The sequence below is a fragment of the Stigmatopora argus genome, chromosome 5 (genome assembly GCF_051989625.1).
Source record: "Stigmatopora argus isolate UIUO_Sarg chromosome 5, RoL_Sarg_1.0, whole genome shotgun sequence".
Lineage (NCBI taxonomy): Eukaryota > Metazoa > Chordata > Actinopteri > Syngnathiformes > Syngnathidae > Stigmatopora > Stigmatopora argus.
Window position 1 is genome coordinate 3,040,546 of NC_135391.1, and position 19,455 is coordinate 3,060,000.

Sequence of the window (19,455 nt, forward strand, 5' to 3'; positions counted from 1 at the left end):
CTTACAGTATGAATGAGCTACAAAGTCAGGCAGGACACCCCCGCGGGCCGCAGACCGTACGTTTGACACCACCGCTTTAAAGGCTATACAAATATATTCGGCAGCGTCGACAATAGACGACTAAACGGGAGTTTAGACGGCGCGGACAGACGCGGCGGGTACGTTGACTGGGCTCGACGCTTGACAGTTTATTTGCAGAACTTCAATGTATCTTTGAAGCCCGAGAGGTCGCCCACTGTCAGGCAAAGGATGGACAGGCGACTCCCGTCATGATGAAAAAGATACAACAATTGTTTCTTGATCAAGAGCACGGTGCCGCTGTTGAGCAATGGCTTTTAAGATCAAATATCTCGGCTGAAAATTGGCTGCAGACGTGTATGGCGGCAGGCCTCATAAATATTGGACTGTATGTTTAATATGAACGGGACATATTCACCTGAAGCTGTTTGAAGGAAGCTGACAATTAAGTGTTATCCCGCGACTCCATTGAAGCTAAAAATAAAGAAATTTCTTTTTTTTTTTGCATTGATTAAAATGCCCGCATGTACAAGTATGACTGCCAAGACACATGTGATCTTCTCTAGACTTTCTTTTTAGTTTTTCAGGCTTCTTTTTTTTGTCGAGGAAGTGGAAAAGACAGCTAGTGGCGAGTGCAGTCACGTTAAAAACAACACTTGTCACCGCTGCCAAATTAATGAAGTTTTGGAGTCTTAGATTCAACATTGATTTTATTTTTTTGGTAACCCGACACAAGTTGTTTGAAAATTAATACTGGCTCACGACTTCATCAATTCAAAATAGAATATGTATATATATTTATTTTTAAATGCTTACCTTCAACAAAAAAAACATGGTTTCTGAAAAGTTTGAATATGCCATAATTTAAAACAAAATAGCCTTGGGTGAAACATGGCCAGGGAATTAAAAATAAAAAAATCAGCCCGTTACTTGATGAGTTTTTACATCTGACCGCGTCTGATTGTGAGCACATATTTAACTTAAGATTTACAATTAGTCATAGATGATGTGCGCATACAGAAACATTGTTCATGATGACTTTAGCTATTTAAATATAAATGTCAATGTATGCTGGCTTCATAGAAATACAATAACTGACTCGAAAAAAATATATACCGTCACTGGAAACCCTATTAGACCGCCATTATTCCTCAAATTTATTGTATTTCACTGCAAATTATTGGTAAAAGAAATATTCAGTTATATTCTTATTTCATTTGGTCAAAACTCAACATTTTACATGATTTTCTTGGATAATAATCATTCACCAATGGCATTGAACTTTCAGAAACAGTGCTTTTGTTATGTAAGCGTGGCGTCGTAGTTGGATCCAAATGCAGGGTAGCAATTATGGTGACTAGGACGTTGGTTGCTCTAACAAAACTTTAATTAATTAAGGCAGAAATCTTCAGAAAATAACAAGGACTTGGAAATCAAATTTTAAAAAAACCTGACAGAAGACATAGGGAAACGAGGAACATGGAACATGGTGCACTAACTTGGCATGACGTAAACAAAGCAGACGATCCGAAAATGACTCACAAGCACACGGGGTTTAAATAGGGCTGATTACCAAATAACAAGCAGGTGTTCTTTTGTCAATTCCTTGTTTTTAGCCATACGTTAGGCACATAAAAGTGGTGTAATATTTTCATTCTGTGAATATACAAGCATTGTATCATCCCCTTTTCTTTTAATGCTGTGGTTAAAAAAGGGTAGCGCAAAGCGACAAAGTCATCACTATCCTGAGCGCGTGCTGACCTCACGCTGATGAATGGAAAGCCCTGCCAGATTACTTGATTTGATAAGCAGTACAACCCATCGGAAACATAATACATCACAAATTGTTTTGTCAACAATTTATGATACCATTTATCAAATGACCATCGCAGTGGGCTGAGTTATGGTGTCATAGCTGGCATAATGTCAATACTCAAGCTGAACACAGGGCAGCTTGGCCGCCGTGATTTAGACACCATACACCGCGACCTCTTCGTAGGATTTTTTTTCTTCATTAGTCGCTTGGAAAGTCCTTTTGGAAGAGTTGAATCATTGTAAATCCGGTCTTAACTCACCGGCGACGTAAATCGACCTTTTTAGGTGTTACACGGGTGTTTGATTTGGATTCCGTTGTTTTGAAAGTCACTCTACGAGAAGCGTAAATTTCTAAACAACCGTCGGAAAAGGATTTGATTGTTCTTTTCGACATAGAAATTCATTGTAATTCTTAAGAATCTTAAAGCTTTTTGTTCAGGTGTCAGACTCGGTTTGGTTCGCGGGCTGCTTTAACGTCAATTTGATTTCACGTGGGCCGGACCATATTAGATTTAATATTTCATTTTTTTTTTAAATAAATGGATTAAAAGAACCGGATTAAAATCCCTGAATATTCAGTTTTTATAGATCCAAAACAATGTTTATTTTAGCCTTTTTTTAAATATATTTTTAGATTTTACAAAATGATTTTTGAACTAAAAACACAGAAAAAAATGGATTAAAAAATGACAATTATTGATTTAAAAGGGGGAAAATCAGGAAATTTAATAAACATCTATACTCTTCATTTTAATTTGATCCTAAAACAGAAAGTCGGCACTCATGATTTACTTTCCCGGGCCACACAAAATGATGCGGTGGGCCAGATTTGGCCCCCGGGCCGCCACTTTGACACCTGTGACCTAGACAAATAGAAAATAGCAACAAGAATTCAAAGATTTAGAAGAACTTAAGGCACTCTTTTTAAAACAGTAGTTAGAAACCCGAAGTTAAAGAAAATGTGTCTTGAGAGATTGTCATTTTCTTCCTAATGAAAAAAATACACTTTTCTGTGGGTAAGTTGAATTAGAGCTTTCAGAAATATGTCACATTATTTCACCTAAGAAATTAAATATATTTAACATATTGGTTTATATTGAGAGAAGACAAGTCCGATATAGGCTACATTTTTTTTGTTGTTGTTGCAAATGTCTCAGGTTGCCATTTTCAACATTTTCCAGTCTAGTCAAGCTTCTTCTAAATTAAAGTTGAGCATCTTCTAACTGTCCAAATATCCCCACCAAATATTCCGTGACCTCTTTTGCGCTGACGTAAAATAGTGTGAAATTCTGCACCCTCAACTTCTCGCCGCATTACTCTCCTCACAACAGAGCAAGCCACTCCATCAGCAAATGCTAATCTTCTAATTAACAAGCTAATTAGGCAATTACAGCTTTGCTGAAGGATGCCTAAATGAAATATGACAACACAGTCACTTTGTACAGCACCTGTGGGTCTTTTCAGATGTCACGGCGAGAAGCCCGATGACGAAGTATCGTCTCCTCGTTCCCGCCTGCTCGTTCCCGGGCCTCCTCGGCGGCTCATTTAAAAATCGCGTCGTAGCGGCTCTTTTTTTTTTGCCGTGTTCGACGGTGTCAATTTTGGGTACGAGAAGAAATAGCAGGGAACGGTGAAAGCCGCGGTCTCGGGCTTGACGTGAACATTTGAACTAGTCGTGCCAGACTCTGGGAGTCATGCGCTGTCACATAGAGAAATGAATTATGTTGACACGGGGCTGAAAACAATAGTGAGCGGGGCCCGCGATGCCATGCAATGAAGAATCATGCACTGCAACAGAGGAGAGAAGCTGCCTCCGTACCTTTGAGCCCTTTGTGACAGGTATGTGGTGTGACTTGACAGCTCAGTATTTCAATGATAAATGCAGCAGTCTTGGGACTCCCTTTCGCTAAACTCAAGAGTGGCTTGCTCTTCTACTTCAAGGTCAAACAAATGAACCATACTAACTGCTAAAGACCCTTCTTTTTCTTTTTTTCTGTATGCGTTTGCTTACGTCAGACTTTGAACAGGAATTTGACAGGTTGGGCATAAAGTTGGATGCATTCGTACTGTTTCAGTTTTTAACATATCTAGGAAGGGTGTTTTGAGGTTGTGAAAGCAGGATTATATGGAAAAAAACTAATTTAAAGACTTACTAACTTCTAAAAATCTTTTTTTTTAGTGGACCTTTTCATTATACCTTTTCTTATGTTAGATTTTGAACAGGAAGTTAAATCTTGTATAATGACATAAAAGCATTCCATTCAATTCAATGCACACATTCATGCTAATTCAGTGTTCATCAAATTTAAGGAGGTTTTGAATATGTGAAAGAAACAGGATTTTTATGGAGAGAGTCAAATTTAAAGGCTTACTAAATTCTAAAAAAAAAATGTGGACTTTTCATTATACGTTTTCTTACGTTAGATTTTCAACAGGAATTTGACAAGTTAAATCTTGTATAATAACAATTCAATTCAATGCACGCATTCATGCTAATTCAGTGTTGATCAAATTTAAGAAGGAGGTTTTGAATATGTGAAAGAAAGCAGGATTTTTATGGAGAAAAGACATTCAAACTTAATAGAGAGATGTGAAGATTTGGATTTTATATCAGTTTTATTGATTCAGAGGCAGACAAGCGAATGACTATTTACTAAAGCTTGATGTTTTATGGCTAAAAAGGCCTTTTGAAGTGGCCTAAAGTAAAAACGTAAATGAATGAATTCACTCCTTTTGGGGAGGCGAGTTATTAGCATCAGAATAATCACCATTGTTAATTCCAGGCGGGAAAAGAACGCATGTTATTTGCATTATTCAGATTTTTTAAATATATCTATTAGTTCATATAACATGGGACAAAAGGCATAACATTATTTACAGTACACAGATAGAGAGTGACAGATGTGACAGAGTGGGAACTAAACCCACGACAGTTTAGTAATATATTATCAGTGACACGAATGTGGCGTGTTAAAAAAACTCATTTTATTCATTGGCTGTCATTGATGTCAACTCCATTTTTACTGGGAGGGGCTGGCAACAAATGATCACCAGCAGAACTCCCTGTCAAATTGGAAGCCAACTCTCCCAGTTTAAATGAATTGGACATCTTTTGACGTCAATAGAGGCTATTAGTTCCATTTTATGGAAAAAAACAACTTTTTAGTGGGGCTTTAACCAGTGTTTATTTCAGTTTCTAGTCACTTTAATGTTAATCATGTTTTTCTCCATTCATCACAAGGGTTGCGGGGGTGCTGGAGTCTATCACAGCCAATGATGTCGAATTCATGCTCACACTCTTACCTAGGGACAACTAGCCTATCACACATGTAATGGGGATTGGATGTAAACCATACTGCCCGAAGAAAACCCACACAGGCAGGGAAACAACATGCTCCACATAGGAAGCCCGGGAATTGAACCCACGATCCCAGGACTATATGGAGTGGTCAACTAGCCTATCACGCATGTAATGGGGATTAGAAGTAAGCCATACTCCCCGGAGAAAACCCACACAGGCAGGGAAACAACATTCTCCACATAGGAAGGCCGGAAATCGAACCCTCGAGCCCAGAACTATGCGACAGTCGTGCAACCACTCTTAATTAGTTATTAATCTCATTTACTCATTCCAAACGTGAACTTCTTGCATCTTAAATGACCCCAACGTGACTCCCAAGCAAGTTATTTATGAAGCTAAATCTTTGTAAAACGAGTAAAAATAGTTACTTCCCCTTTAAAATTCTAACAAACTCACATTGAAACTCCTTCCAATGATAAATTCATAAAATACAGAAGTTTTATCTTAAAAAAACAGATTCACGTTTTCCTATTTCCTTCCAACACTTCCATAAAACGCCACGAAAAAATCCCACTCTTCCCCCCCAACCTATTTCCTAAACGTTTATCCCCCCACCCCAAAATAAAAAGCCCCCAACGAGCGTCCATCCCAATACATTTCCCTCCTCGCATCCTGCAGCCCAACAACGTGTCTGCTACCATAGCAACTGCAGAGCAGCACCGAGCAGCGCCGCCTGCTTTTGTGCAATGGATGTCGCTCTTAGCAACGACCAATCACAAGTTGCCATTCCTTTTTCTTTCCTCCCTCGGCTGCAAGGGCAGCGTCGAAGATGGAGGGATTGAGTGGGTGGGCTTTGGCCATCATGCATCTGCCAAGCAATAGGACGCGCTCCTCGTCACTCTCCCTCCATCCAGACGTGGATTGGTGGAGCCTTCTTCAATTTGCAATCATATAAACATGTCTGCCGTGTGGGGAGCCAAAAAAGCCTTAGCAGGAGAGCGCGCCGCTCTACATCAAACTGCATAAAAGTCTCGTTATGTATTTGCCTGCCTGGTTTGCAGGAGTAAATCTCGATTACTGCCGGGGGAGTGCGATGCACATAGCCGCTGTATGAGGACGCCTTCCCGCAAAGACCGTGCGTGTTTTCATCACTATAATCAGACGCCTAACTAGTCGCTCGTAACATTTTGGGCTTTTTTTTTTTTTTTTTTTTGCGTGACAGGAAAGCAGACCCCTCCTCTTTTGGGGCGGGGCGTGCATTTCATTTTGTATTTTGTGAGTGTATTTTTTTTTTCTTGCTCTCCCCCCTCGTGTTGCCTGTTCTGACACGTCTGCACTGAGTGAGTGGCATTGGCACACTGTCAATCGCTCACTATCAAACAACATAAAACACACACAGGCACATAGGCTGCAGCTCATAAATTTTAGTAAGGCAACCTATTTTTTTTAAATTTGCCTTTTTTTGGTGCATCGCTTTTAGAATACGGCGTTGCATCCTTATTCATTTGTTTTATTTTTTGTCTCTCCATCTGAGCAGCGTGTAACTTTTATGTATTTTTCATTTGAAAAGAGTAGGACGCGTTTTTTTTAATACCTGGACTTCATACCGGCAGTAAGATTTTCTATATTTTTTTTAAAAACTGAGAATTATTTGCTGCCTTGGATATTTTTGCACCCCCGATAAGGATTTTTGTGGACATTTTTTTTGTAAGAAGATGCACCGGGAATCCCACGAAGAGCGTCAATAAATGAGAGATCACCAAAAAGGAGCAATTGTGTCCAAATCCTACAGAGAAGAAACATCGCGGAGGATAAAGATGGACAAGCTTTGGCGATTTTGACAATAGAAGTTTTGCTTTAAGTCCTCCCATTAAGGCAATATTCTTCCCCGTTTTGTGCCACTTTGGACCGCGCGTAAAGAGACGAGCGTCAACTTGGACACAATTCCACCGCCGCTCGCTATATTCCTTTTTTTAATTATTATAGTTTTGTTTTCTTAACAAAACGTTTGTGTTTTTGGGGCCACGTTGCCTTGCACCCTTTTTGTCACCTGCACATGTTCTAGCCCATTTCGTATATGAGTTTTTCAATTTGCGTGGCTCAGTGCACAGACTCTTTAGCGGCTCCGATGGACGATCAAGCCCGGATCATGCAGTCGATCGGCGGCGTCAGTCTGGCCGGCCACTCGGTACAAGGGGGCATGGCTCTTCCGCCTCCCCATGGACACGATGTCACAGACGGGGACGGACGCAAACAAGATATTGGCGATATTCTTCATCAAATCATGACCATAACCGATCAAAGTCTGGACGAGGCGCAAGCAAAGTTGGTTTTTTATTTATTTTAATGATGATGATGATATTGGAACTTGTAATCAAACACCCCCACCGTTAGAAAGGCGAACCATTCTTATTAAAATGTAACTCCATCACCCCCCTACCGGGTTTAAAAGCAGGCTGGGGTGCATTTAATGACAACGACAATGATCAGGTGCATTTAGCGCCTCATAAAGCTTGAGCACATGAGAAGGATGTCACAGTGGAGACAACAGTTATTAATTGAAATGATTGTATGTCAACACTAAGATGGCTTGTATTGTTCCAAAAAGTTCATCCATGCAAACGTTTTAGTTGCCAAACAGTAGTAAAAAAAATAACTGCAATACCTCAACAGGGTGACAAAATACAGTCAAATAGTCCAATGAGTGTCAATGATGAAATTTGTTAAGTTTGGACCAATATTGTTCATTCCAAGTGGCCATTTTGTATTATATTTGACCTATAATCAATCACTGTTTTGTCCCAATTTTATTGACAAAGCATGTGATGGTATTTGTGCATAACCGACTTATCAGTGAACTTATATCAATATTTTATCTTGTCTTATACTGAAACAGGAAACATGGACTGAACTGCCACAGAATGAAACCAGCACTCTTCAGCGTTCTCTGTGAAATCAAAGAAAAGACAGGTAAGAATTTTTTTTTCAACTCTAGTGAAGAAAGTAATGATATATTTAATAGTTGAGCCGCAGAACAATCATACTTTTTTTTTGCTTATCAGTGAAAGATATGTCAGTCTGCCATCCAGGTTGCCCATTTTGATCAATTCCTTAGAGTGGAATTATATGCATGCAAATGAGTTGAACATATTTATAATCTTTGATCTAACCAGACTCAAACTGCTTATATATAAATGTAAAAAAAATCAAAACAAGCCATAAATTATGCTATACGTTTAATCCTCCACACACGAACGACACAGCATGTCCATTATATTATATATATATTTTTTATATTAATATTCTGCAGAGTAGACTAAACAGAATGTTTTTGCCTGCATGTGGACAGCTTTCTAAAAATAAAATAGCTTTTTTTAAATTCAGTGATATTATGACATTAATTTTGGCTAATTTTGTTCTTAAAAATCCATTTTGCTTTTTATACACATCATGTGTATACATGACAGAAACACTTAAAGTGTGTTAATGGAATTGAACACCTGAGACTAAAATTATTCCCAGTGCAAACGTGCAAAACACCATTTTAAAGTGTATCTCTTCCACATGTATGCAAATGTCTTGAAAAAAAACCCACTGTAAATTTCCAGCATGCGCACTGTAAAACTAAATACTTTGAAATGACTATAATGAGCCTTTTTAATAACACCATTTTATTATAATTGCCTTTGGAAAAATGGTTGCAATGCAGGTCACACAAGTAGATTCCAAAAGCTATTTCCAAAAACAAAACAACAAGTCAACAAATGGGAATTAGAGAGAAACAACAGTGTGGATTTGGCGTAATTTTAGCACCACGATAACTTGTCAGATTTGTGACCTTTGTGCAGTTTATGAGGAAATTGGCTCGGGGGAGACCATAAAAGTTTATGAACTCCCCCCCTTACTCAGGTGCCGGTCACAAAGGCAGACGGAGCCGAGGTGCTCAATTTTTTGTCGCTTGTTAAGACAAAGCAAGAGACAGAAAGAGGGGAGAGAAAAAAATGTCGCTCAGATAACGTGCCTGTTTTTATTAATGAATAGACTTTTGGAAATTACATGGATTTTTGGAAACATAAAAGTAGTGTTTATCCAATAATTCCATAGTTACATGTTACATTTAGTGATTTGGCAATATTAGATGACCTATAGGATGGACAGATATGATAATGGGATTGATTTTTGTCAGGCAGTTTTAGGAAGCCTAAATAAAAAAAGGGGCAAAAATGAGTTGTAGGGTAAAAAAGCATGTATGAAGGCTTACTGTAATTTTTTTGGAAACATATAAAAGTAGTGTTTATCCAATAATGCCATAGTTACACGTTACATTTAGTGATTTGGCAATATTAGATGACCTATAGGATGGACAGATATCATGATGGGGTTGATTTTGTCAGGCAGTTTTAGGAAGCCTAAATAAAAAAGGGGCAAAAATGAGTTGTAGGGGAAAAAAGCATGTATGAAGGCTTACTGTAAATGTGCTAGAGAGATAGAGAGAGAGAGAAAGTGGATTTTGTTGAGGTAACCTGTGGTTTGGAGTCAGTGACAGAGCTCAGCTGGTGTAGTGGCCTTGTTGGTCACCTTGTTATTGCAGTGCGCAAGGCACTTTTCACTGGCCCGTGTAGCATCGCTCAGAGGGATTCCTCGGCTCTTTTCATGCCTGCTCAGACGGGGAAGAGGATAAGGGCGATGCAAATGATCTTTAAGCCATTGGAAATAAAAGAAATGTAGCATATGCGTGTTCACTACAAATATAATGACAGCTATTGTATGTACTGCACTTTTATGTAGATTGTAGTGCAAAAGTATCATTTAAGTCAAGGGATGTTAAGCAAAAGCAAGAGATTTTCAGGACTTTGTAACTTTTTTTTTTGGAACACGCCAGCATATTTGTGCATTTCAAAATGCCTGAGTATTCATTCACTTTGATATGCTAATCAAGCATTATGCAAGAAATGGGATTAAGTGGAAGCATGAAGTCATTTTTGACTGTCACTAAATTCAGTTGTTATAGCAAGGGGGGTGTACATTGAATTTTACTTAGGTTTGCCTCACGGTAAATGTCGGGATTATTAGTTTAAAAGAAAAAAAACATGCAAAGAGTGTTTTGCTGTCCCCTAAACTGAAATAATTGACTATCAATTGCGAGCATATTCAAGCCGCCAGCTGTCATCCTACAGTGAATGCATTCATAGAAAATTGCCCGCCATCCCGATGAGTTTTGCAGTTATATTCCTGTGCGGTGAGGTTTATTTGAACCTGCCTTGCTTTCATGCTTGGAAGAGTGTCTCGCAGCGGGAGAGGCAAAGAATAACAAAGGTGAAAGATTACCTCCATATGGTATTTCGGACCAGGAAGAGAGAGGTTCTGTTGCAGGACTCCTCTCTTCAAGTGAGGTTTAATCAATAGAAAGAGATTACAGAGAACTATTACAGGCTAAATCACGGAGCGCCACTGAGAGGCTTAGTCGTCTCCCCACAGCTCTCTCAGCTGCTTTGGCTACGTATTGACGTTGCGTTGTTTTTGCCGACCTTTGACTCGCCGGGTTCCAAATCAGGGATTGCGGGAGAAATGACGGGGAATTAGGAGATTTTTTTTAAGGTGATGCTGAGCAGGAGAGAGGGCGTTAACTAAATACAAGCCGGGATGAGATTGTAATTAACCGCAAGCAAGGCAGACTAAAAGCATTACCTGGAGTAAATAGAGTTAGGAGCAAGGCACTAAGCATTTCTGAAATCTATTGGGGACATTGCTTTTAATGTAACTTGACAACGGTAACGAGGCAGCTCGTTTCGGAGGGTTTATTGTTATGATCGATGAAAGTTTGGGCTTTTTTTTGCTCAAACTGGTTATTAAACTGTTTATTTTTGGTATGTTTTTGCTGTTGGGCCACACAGTATAGAATTGAGATTTACTTTTTAAGGTTGAGGTTTTGCATTTAACAACAGACATGAGAAATTGCTTTTTTTATTCAAATTTGAGCTATTTTTTAATCAGACTTTACCACTAAAAAGGTTCTGGTCAGGATTGTGAGTAATTTGAGAAATCACATGGTTTGCTTTAGTTTGAAAAAAAAATTCAGTTGGAAAAAATTATCATTTTAGATCAATCATTTTACGTATCGTTTCCAAAAACATATTTTTCTATGAAAAATATGTTTTTGGAAACGATACATAAAATGGTTGATCTGAAATGATATTTTTTTCCAACTGAATTTTTCCAAAAACATATTTTTCGTGTAAAAATGTTTCCCAAAACATATTTTTCATGGAAAACCATGTTTCCAAAAACATATTTTTCATGGAAAAACATGTTTCCAAAAACATATTTTTCATGGAAAAACATGTTTCCAAAAACATATTTTTCATGGATTTTTTTTTCCAAAAACATATTTTTCATGGAAAAACTCAAAACCCACACAAATCTCTGTTCATCCTGCCCAAGTTTTTGGCAAAACCCTACCATTAGCTGATCCTTTTACAACCATCCCCTTTTACAACCATAGCTGATCATTTTCCCTTTCTCCAGGCCCCGTGGCTAAATATTTATGATATAACGGGCTTTTATGTTAAGCGTGTTTTTCCTTTGTGATTTGACCGGCGTTGAAGAGGCTCCAGCGCGCTCACGGGAGAGAACAGCCATGCTATTCAGCAGCAAAGACAATTGACTTTGGCTGCTTTTTTTTGTCTCAGGGAGCCCCAGTGATATGTCTGCAGTGACTAGATAGCGTTGTGCCCAATGGCTCACGCACAGCTGGGTTCCCGACTGCCTTCAATAGCCAGGCTGCGTGCGCTTCCTCCTCTAAAGCACGGTGGGGACACGGGAAGATGCCGCTATTATCTCCACTGCCCCCCAACACCCTCCGATTCCCAATCAGTGAAGGAAAGATGAAGGCGAGCCAAACAAAGAGAGAGAAAGGGCCCAAAAAAAACCACAAAACAGAAAAACAAAAGAAAGCAAAGAATGCGTATCCGTTTCATTTGGAAGGCTAAATGCTTTTTTAGTTGCGTGCCTACGGATGTCTTTGTAAAGCGGCGTCTTCTCCATCGGCGCCCATCTTCTACACGTCGACGTCTCGCTCTCTCTCTCATTTCTTTCTCGCCCTCCTCCTTCTGTCGCCGGAAGCGTTTCTTTCTCCGGCTCCCGCACGTGCGATCAACAGCTCGTGATTGTTTTTGCACATACGTTATGCAAATGAGGCTTTATGGCAAGTGGCATAACAATTAGCATCCTCCAACAATATTTTAGTAGGTTAATTGCAAAAATTCCGAATTGTACGTCTGAGCTGTTAATTAGGCATGACAGAGGTGGTTGAAATAGTTATCTTCAGGCAGTGGCAGCCAGCAGAGGCTGCTTGGGATGCAAAAGGGAAGGATTGATTGAAATGAGTTTACAGCGTGTGGCTGCAGCAGAATTTGCCCTCCTTGCGCACTCAGACTCAAATCGAAAAAATGTAAACAGGAAATAAAACAAAAGAAGACTGACTTTTTTCACCCCATAGTGCTTCACATCCGTATTTTTTTTTAATCATTTATCAACTACCGATGGATTAGGATAAATTAATCAATTCTTGTGCAAAATATATCTAACGTATTGGATTGGATAACTTTATAACTTTATTCATCCCGTATTCGGGAAATTTCATTGTCACAGTAGCAAGAGGGTGAGAATGCAGATATAGGAAAGGCATTTCAGACATAAATAGATAGGTCATAAGTAAGTTAATGAATAAATACATGAATTAATATATAAATAAATAAGCATGTTGCTGAAATATAAGTATAATTAAGACCTACTGTACGTATACATGTACCTCTATGTGTATGTATGTATATATATATTTATATATATATATGTATGCGTATGCGTATGTGTGTATGTGTATATATAAATATTATATATATATATATATGTATGCGTATATGTATGTGTATATATATATGTATCCATATATACATACATATATATATATATATATATATATATATATATATATATATATATATATATATATATATATATATATTAATATATATATATATATATATATATATATATATATATATATATATATTAATATATATATATATATATATATATATATATATATATATATACATACATACACAGATGTACTTACATTAGGTCTTAACACTCAGCCATTTGTTTTGTTAAAAAGTATAATTTGGACTCTAAGTCACACTTTTTATATAGTTTGGCTAATACTCATGTTCAACTTATATACGTTTATTTTTCTCTCTGATCACAGAGTCTGTTATATTGTTTTTCTAGGCTATAGTTATCTGAAAAAAAAACAGTGGCATATGTATATAATTATCTTTATTGTTATAAGTTGACACTGTACGCTCCCGCGTCAACGTGTTTACGTCCACATTCCTCGCCGGGCGATCTACCATGAAGCACATGTGATAACACGCAGCCACTTATTGGTACTGCATAGTACAAAGAGGTCCTGAGTGAGAACTGGCTTGCAACGCAAGTCCTCTCTCAGTAATGACTCTGCTATTTATAGGTCCCTATTTCATTAGCTCTAGTGTTTCCTCTTGGGACAATAGACACCGTGATGTTCATTTACTCTGTGTACATTACATGCGGACAACTAAATGACCGATCATTTGTGAGTGCGGGGATGCTGGAAAGAAAGCAAGGCTGCCTGTCCTTTGCTGTCGCTCACATAACATGCATCGTCAGTGGTTTTTCTTTTTTTTTCTTTTTATAAGTGCTTCTCTTGTGTTGGTTTGTTCACAATAGCGTGAGTTGAGAACTGGGGTGTCCAAACTATGCGAGCCAATTAGGAAAATATTTTTCAAAAAGGCCCGCACAAGAAGCTAAAGTAGGACGATATTTTGTCGCTCATCTCGGTTTTAAAACTAGATGTAGCTGGTAACATTAGCATTCTGGGGGGTCAAAATCGGTGTAAAATTTTAAAATTTTGTTTTATATAAACACAAATTAAGAGTCCAATTCCATCAATTGAGCTAAAATTAAATATATATATTGTAAATATGTATATATTGTGTGGCTTGTAGCTCTTAACCCACATGAGTCAAAGTGGTGGCCCGGGGGCCAAATCTGGCCTGCCGCATCATTTTGTGTGGCCCGGGAAAGTAAATCATGAGTGCCGATTTTCTGTTTTAGGATCAAATTAAAATGAAGAGTATGGATGTATATTAAATTTCCAGATTTTTTTCCCCCTTTTAAATCAATAATTGTATTTTTTTAATCCATTTTTTCTGTTTTTAGTTCAAAAATCATTTTGTAAAATCTAAAAATATATAAAAAAGGCAAAAATAAACATTGTTTTAGATCTATAAAAAACTGAATATTCAGGGCTTTTAATCCAGTTCTTTTAATCCATTTATAAAAAAAATCGAAATATTATATCTAAAATGGTCCGGCCCACGTGAAATCAAGTTGACGTTAAAGCGGCCCGAGAACCAACCCGAGTCTGACACCCTTGTCTTAACCTATTCACAACCATTGACAGTCATAGACACAAAACCATTTTAACTGGGAAGCCTGGCAATGTTTTGCCAGTTCTCCCAGTCAAAATGGATCGGACGTCTAAGGCCGTCACGACAGGCAAAGAAAAACTGTTGCTTACTTAAAAAAAATCCACATTTTTAAAGGTTTATCTTCGATAAACCACTGCACAATAGCAATAAAACCACCTGTATTCCACATTTTAAAACCAATCTCTTTAGTCCAAAACAAAAGACGCAAATATATGCCGTTGAAAATGAAGATCTCATTTCTACACTTGCGCTTTCCCCTACATTTAAAATGATCCGTATTGAAGGGAGGCACATAAAAAAAAAAGACGACAACGCAATGAAATTTTAATCAGCGTCTTCTGCCGCTTTAATAAGGCAAATAATTCTTATTGGCTGCCGTGTTAAGATTTCTAATATTTAATTCATTACCAACCTTGCATTATTCTGTGTTAGCCTTGAGTTAAGATCCACTCTGCTGCCTTCCAATTGGCAACTGTAGGGAAAAAGCAAATGCACACGGCGCATTTTTCCATATGAGTTGAGGCACAACACTATTAAATTGTTTTGATGTTGTCTCTGGAATAAAATACACAAGTATAATACCTTTTAATTAAGCATTGTACTGGGAGACTGCTATGACCTCAACCACGGCGCGCTGCATCAACACTGACTCTCCTGCCTTTGTAATTTAGCCAGCTGTCAGTAAGGTATGACCATTGGCTGAGCATACCATTTTTTTTTTAAATATTGTTCTAAGACCTTGAAGTGCATTTTTGTGTCTGAAGTAATGGAAAGATGGCAGCGGGCCAGCAGGCTAGGTGCTGGCTCATGTTACACTGAAAAAGCGGGGCCCTGTTTTCGTCTCTCGGCGAAATGGCTTAATTGGTGTCAGAGCCCCGGGGATAAAGGCTTCTTGCTCTGAAACGCCGCCACACGGGCCCTGCCTTCGCTCAACCCGCGGCGGCAAACCGGCGTCTGCTGGTGAACCAGCGCTAAGCCGTGGCTTAACAATACCAAATGATGTTTGGGATGACAGAAATTAATATGCGCTCGCTCCCAGAAAGCTATGATTAATGACAGCGAGTGGGGGAATGCTGTTCGTCTCTTGATAGGCTCGGGAAAACAACACAAAAGAAGGGAACGCCAACTCTGCCACCAAATATTGCAAAGGAACATTGAGGTGGCTCGTGCTAATAATTACGACTGAGAGCGTTTTAAATATCCTGAGCGTCACACTGATAGTATTTTTCATAACGTAACCCGCGATGATTTAACGTGATAACATGGCGGAATTGGCACCCGCTGCCGCGAGAGCCGTGCCAAGACTAAACAATCCTAATTTGGATCAGCACCAAATCATAGCCCTTCGTAGATATCCACATAATGCACATGTCTGCATTCTGTCATTAAGGTTCATGCATTATTCAGTGGGAAATTAAGGGAAATGTTTCACGATACCCGCTCACGTTGTAAACAAAACAAGGGAAAAAATCTCTGAGGCTTTTTTCGGTAAACTTTCGGTGGCAAAATTCACTCCTAATTTAAAATTGTCGAGTAAATGCCGCCAAATAACCAAGGTGCGAACAAAATGGCACTATTCATGCATTATTCAGTGGAAAATTAAGGAAAAGGTATTACGATACCCGCTCACGTTGTAAACAAAACATGGGAAAAAATCTCCGATGCATTTTTTCGGTAAACTTTTGGTGGCAAAATTCACTCCTAATTTAAAATAGTCGAGTAAATGCCGCCAAATAACCAAGGTGCGGACAAAATTGCACTAATCTTGCATTATTCAGTGGAAATATAACGAAAATGTATCACGATAATCGCTCACATTGTAAACAAAACAAGGGAAAAAATCTCAGATGCTTTTTTCGGTAAACTTTCGGTGGCAAAATTCAGTCCTAATTTAAAATTGTCGAGTAAATGCCGCCAATAACCAAGGTGCAAACCAAATGGCACTATTTATGCATTATTCAGTGGGAAATTAAGGAAAATGTATCACGATACCCGCTCACGTTGTAAGCAAAAATCTCCGACACTTTTTTCGGTAAACTTTCGGTGGCAAAATTCACTCCGGCTAATTTAAAATAGTCGAGTAAATGCCGCCAAATAACCAAAGTGCGAACAAAATGGCACTATTCATGCATTATTCAGTGGGAAATTAAGGAAAATGTATCACGATACCCGCTCACGTTGTAAGCAAAAATCTCCGACACTTTTTTCGGTAAACTTTCAGTGGCAAAATTCACTTCATATTTAAAATAGTCGAGTAAATGCCGCCAAATAACCAAGGTGCAAACACTATTCATGCATTATTTAGTGGGATGTTAAGGAAAATGTATCACGATACCCGCTCACGTAAACAAAAAAAAGGGAAAAAAATCTCCGAAGCTTTTTTCGGTGGCAAAATTCACTTCTGCTAATTTAAAATAGTCGAGTAAATGCCTCCAAATAACCAAAGGTGCGAACAAAATGCCACGGTTGCCATGATAATGATCTGTATCGCCTCTGTCCTAGGCGGAGACACATGAATATTTAATTCCGTCTCCGAGAGAGAATCCCCAGACCCCTCAGTTCATTTCTTACTTCCTCTAATACGCACTTCTTCTCTCCCAGGTAGTTCCTCCCTGAGTAATGTTAAATTAAAATGATATAAATTGCAGCGTAAGGGCTTTTCCCGCCACGTTTATCTCCGCAAAATGCGGTTTGAAATTCAAATGGCAACTTTTGTCAACTGACATTCTGCTGACTGGGTGCGCCTGAACGCCTCACACCGTCTTCTTGAAATAAGCGTTCCCTCTGTCCAAATGATGGATGGGAATTAACCGTGCACTTTTTACACGCTGCCGTCGGGGAAGATGATGTCGGCGATGGGATACGAGTTCAAAAGTGAAGGAGTCTCCCCTTTTTATTGATCCGTTTGTAATGCAGGTGCTACGCCAAAGCGCTTGTCAGCTTTGACCGCCCGTGACGGCGAGCTCTCGTCTTGGTCGTTGGGTGCATTTGCCTGATGGAAAAATCTCCGTGGCGGTCACGTGCTTTCTGAGGATACTTTTAATGCAATTAAGTAAAAGCTTTGCTAGCCAACGGAATCGCTCGTGGAGGGACAGGGGGCGTGGTTACTTACACTCGTCTAAATATTCTACGTTAGTTGTTAAACGGCGTAAAACCGCTAGGCTGCGGCGTGAAGGTGAAGCGTGAGAGGCGTAAGTATGCAGATCACGGCGAGCCTCTCCCGGGCGCTGAAGGAGAGCATGGAGTGGCAGAGTTAATTTATTTAATGACTGAGCATCTTATATCTCCCCAGCCCTGATTAGAATCCATGCTTGATGAGGGAAGCGATAGGAGGGTTCGCACTGCCCTCAGGCAGGCCCTTGCATGCGCAGTCTTGGTTGGCTTTCTTTCCTTTCTTTTCCATCCCCCCTCGAGACTTTTTCTTTAATAAGGAGAAGCGAGTACTTATTCCCGACCCGTCGGCGTCTGGGGCTGAGCTTAATACCAAGTCGACACAAACGCGGGTACTTTGAAAAGTTTTGTCAGGGTAAATATTTGAATGGAATTTGAGTCTTAACTTGTAGGAGTAGAGCAAGAGTGTCAGACTCGGGTTGGTTCACGGCAACTTGATTTCACGTGGGCCGGACCATTTTAGATATAATATTTAGATTTTTTTTTAATAAATGGATTAAAGAACTGGATTAAAAACCCTGAATATTCCGTATTTTATAGATCTAAAACCATGTTTATTTTATATATTTTTTTTTATATTTTTTGATTTTACAAAATGATTTTTGAACTAAAAACATAGAAAAATTGATTAAAAAATTACAATGATTGATTTAAAAGGGGAAAAATCAGGAAATGTAATACACATCTATACTCTTCACTTTAATTTGATCCTAAAACAGAAAGTTGGCACTCATGATTTACCTTCCCGGGCCACACAAAATGATGCGGTGGGCCAGATTTGGCCCCCGGGCCGCCACTTTGACACCTGTGGTGTAGAGCATTTGATAAGCGTTTAACAGATTCTAAAACACAATTTATATTTGTAAAATGCTTGTTCTATAGCTAGCAATAACGAGACTTTGGCAAAAGATGTATTTCCTCACAAAATATTTGTTTCAAGGCAGTTTTTACTACTATATGTTCCAAATTTCCATTAGTATACTGTTTTTAACCCTATATGACCTTTTAAACTACTTGCATTTTGAGCAATATGAATTGTTTTCCTGATAAAACAGATATATTACGTAACTATTATCCAAATATATGACAAATTTGAAACTTTTAGTTTCAAGGGACCATTATGGATCAGAGTTTAAGAATTTTTCTGATTTGGCCTTTGGAGGCTTCAAAACAGGTGATCTTTCCTCATATGTTGAATTAATTTATACGTATACAATCACAGGAATAGATTTAAATCCTTATTATAGAGATTTTAAGAAAAATAAAAGACTCAATTTAGTGAAACAAAGCATTAACAGTCCACCCAAATGCTGTCTTACGACCACATACTACAACAATAAATGATATTTTAGACTTTCTACACGTTAAAAATGTCCATTCTAATGCTGCAATTCCTCATGCAAAAGCTGAAAACCTCCCCAGTATTGTCTTTAACTCAACTTAAAAAAAAAATCCATCTGAGCAGACTTATGATTTTCATGTGCGAAGAGAGAACAAACATGCATTTATTGTTTGCAAGTGTGAATCTATGTTTGTGCGTGGCGTGCTCTGCCATAAAGACAAACGTGGGAAAGCCAAACAAAGTGTGTCACATTGGCAGCACAGGCTGTCAGCTAT

At 38.6% G+C, this 19,455-nt stretch overlaps 1 protein-coding gene across 9 annotated transcripts in view; it reads left to right on the forward strand.

Annotated features, from left to right (window-relative positions):
• pbx3b (pre-B-cell leukemia homeobox 3b) overlaps window positions 1-19,455 on the forward strand; it is a 97,524-nt gene that overhangs the window by 19,283 nt on the left and 58,786 nt on the right. For 5 of the 9 annotated variants that reach the window (XM_077600922.1, XM_077600926.1, XM_077600924.1 and 2 more), the window contains exons 1-2: window positions 6,118-7,459; window positions 8,031-8,104. In XM_077600922.1, coding sequence (XP_077457048.1) covers window positions 7,212-7,459; window positions 8,031-8,104 — 322 coding nt within the window. In that variant the 5' untranslated portion in view covers window positions 6,118-7,211. Of the gene's footprint in view, window positions 1-6,117; window positions 7,460-8,024; window positions 8,105-19,455 lie in introns of those variants that run through there. The other 4 variants (XM_077600921.1, XM_077600925.1, XM_077600923.1 and 1 more) reach the window with 2 other exon arrangements.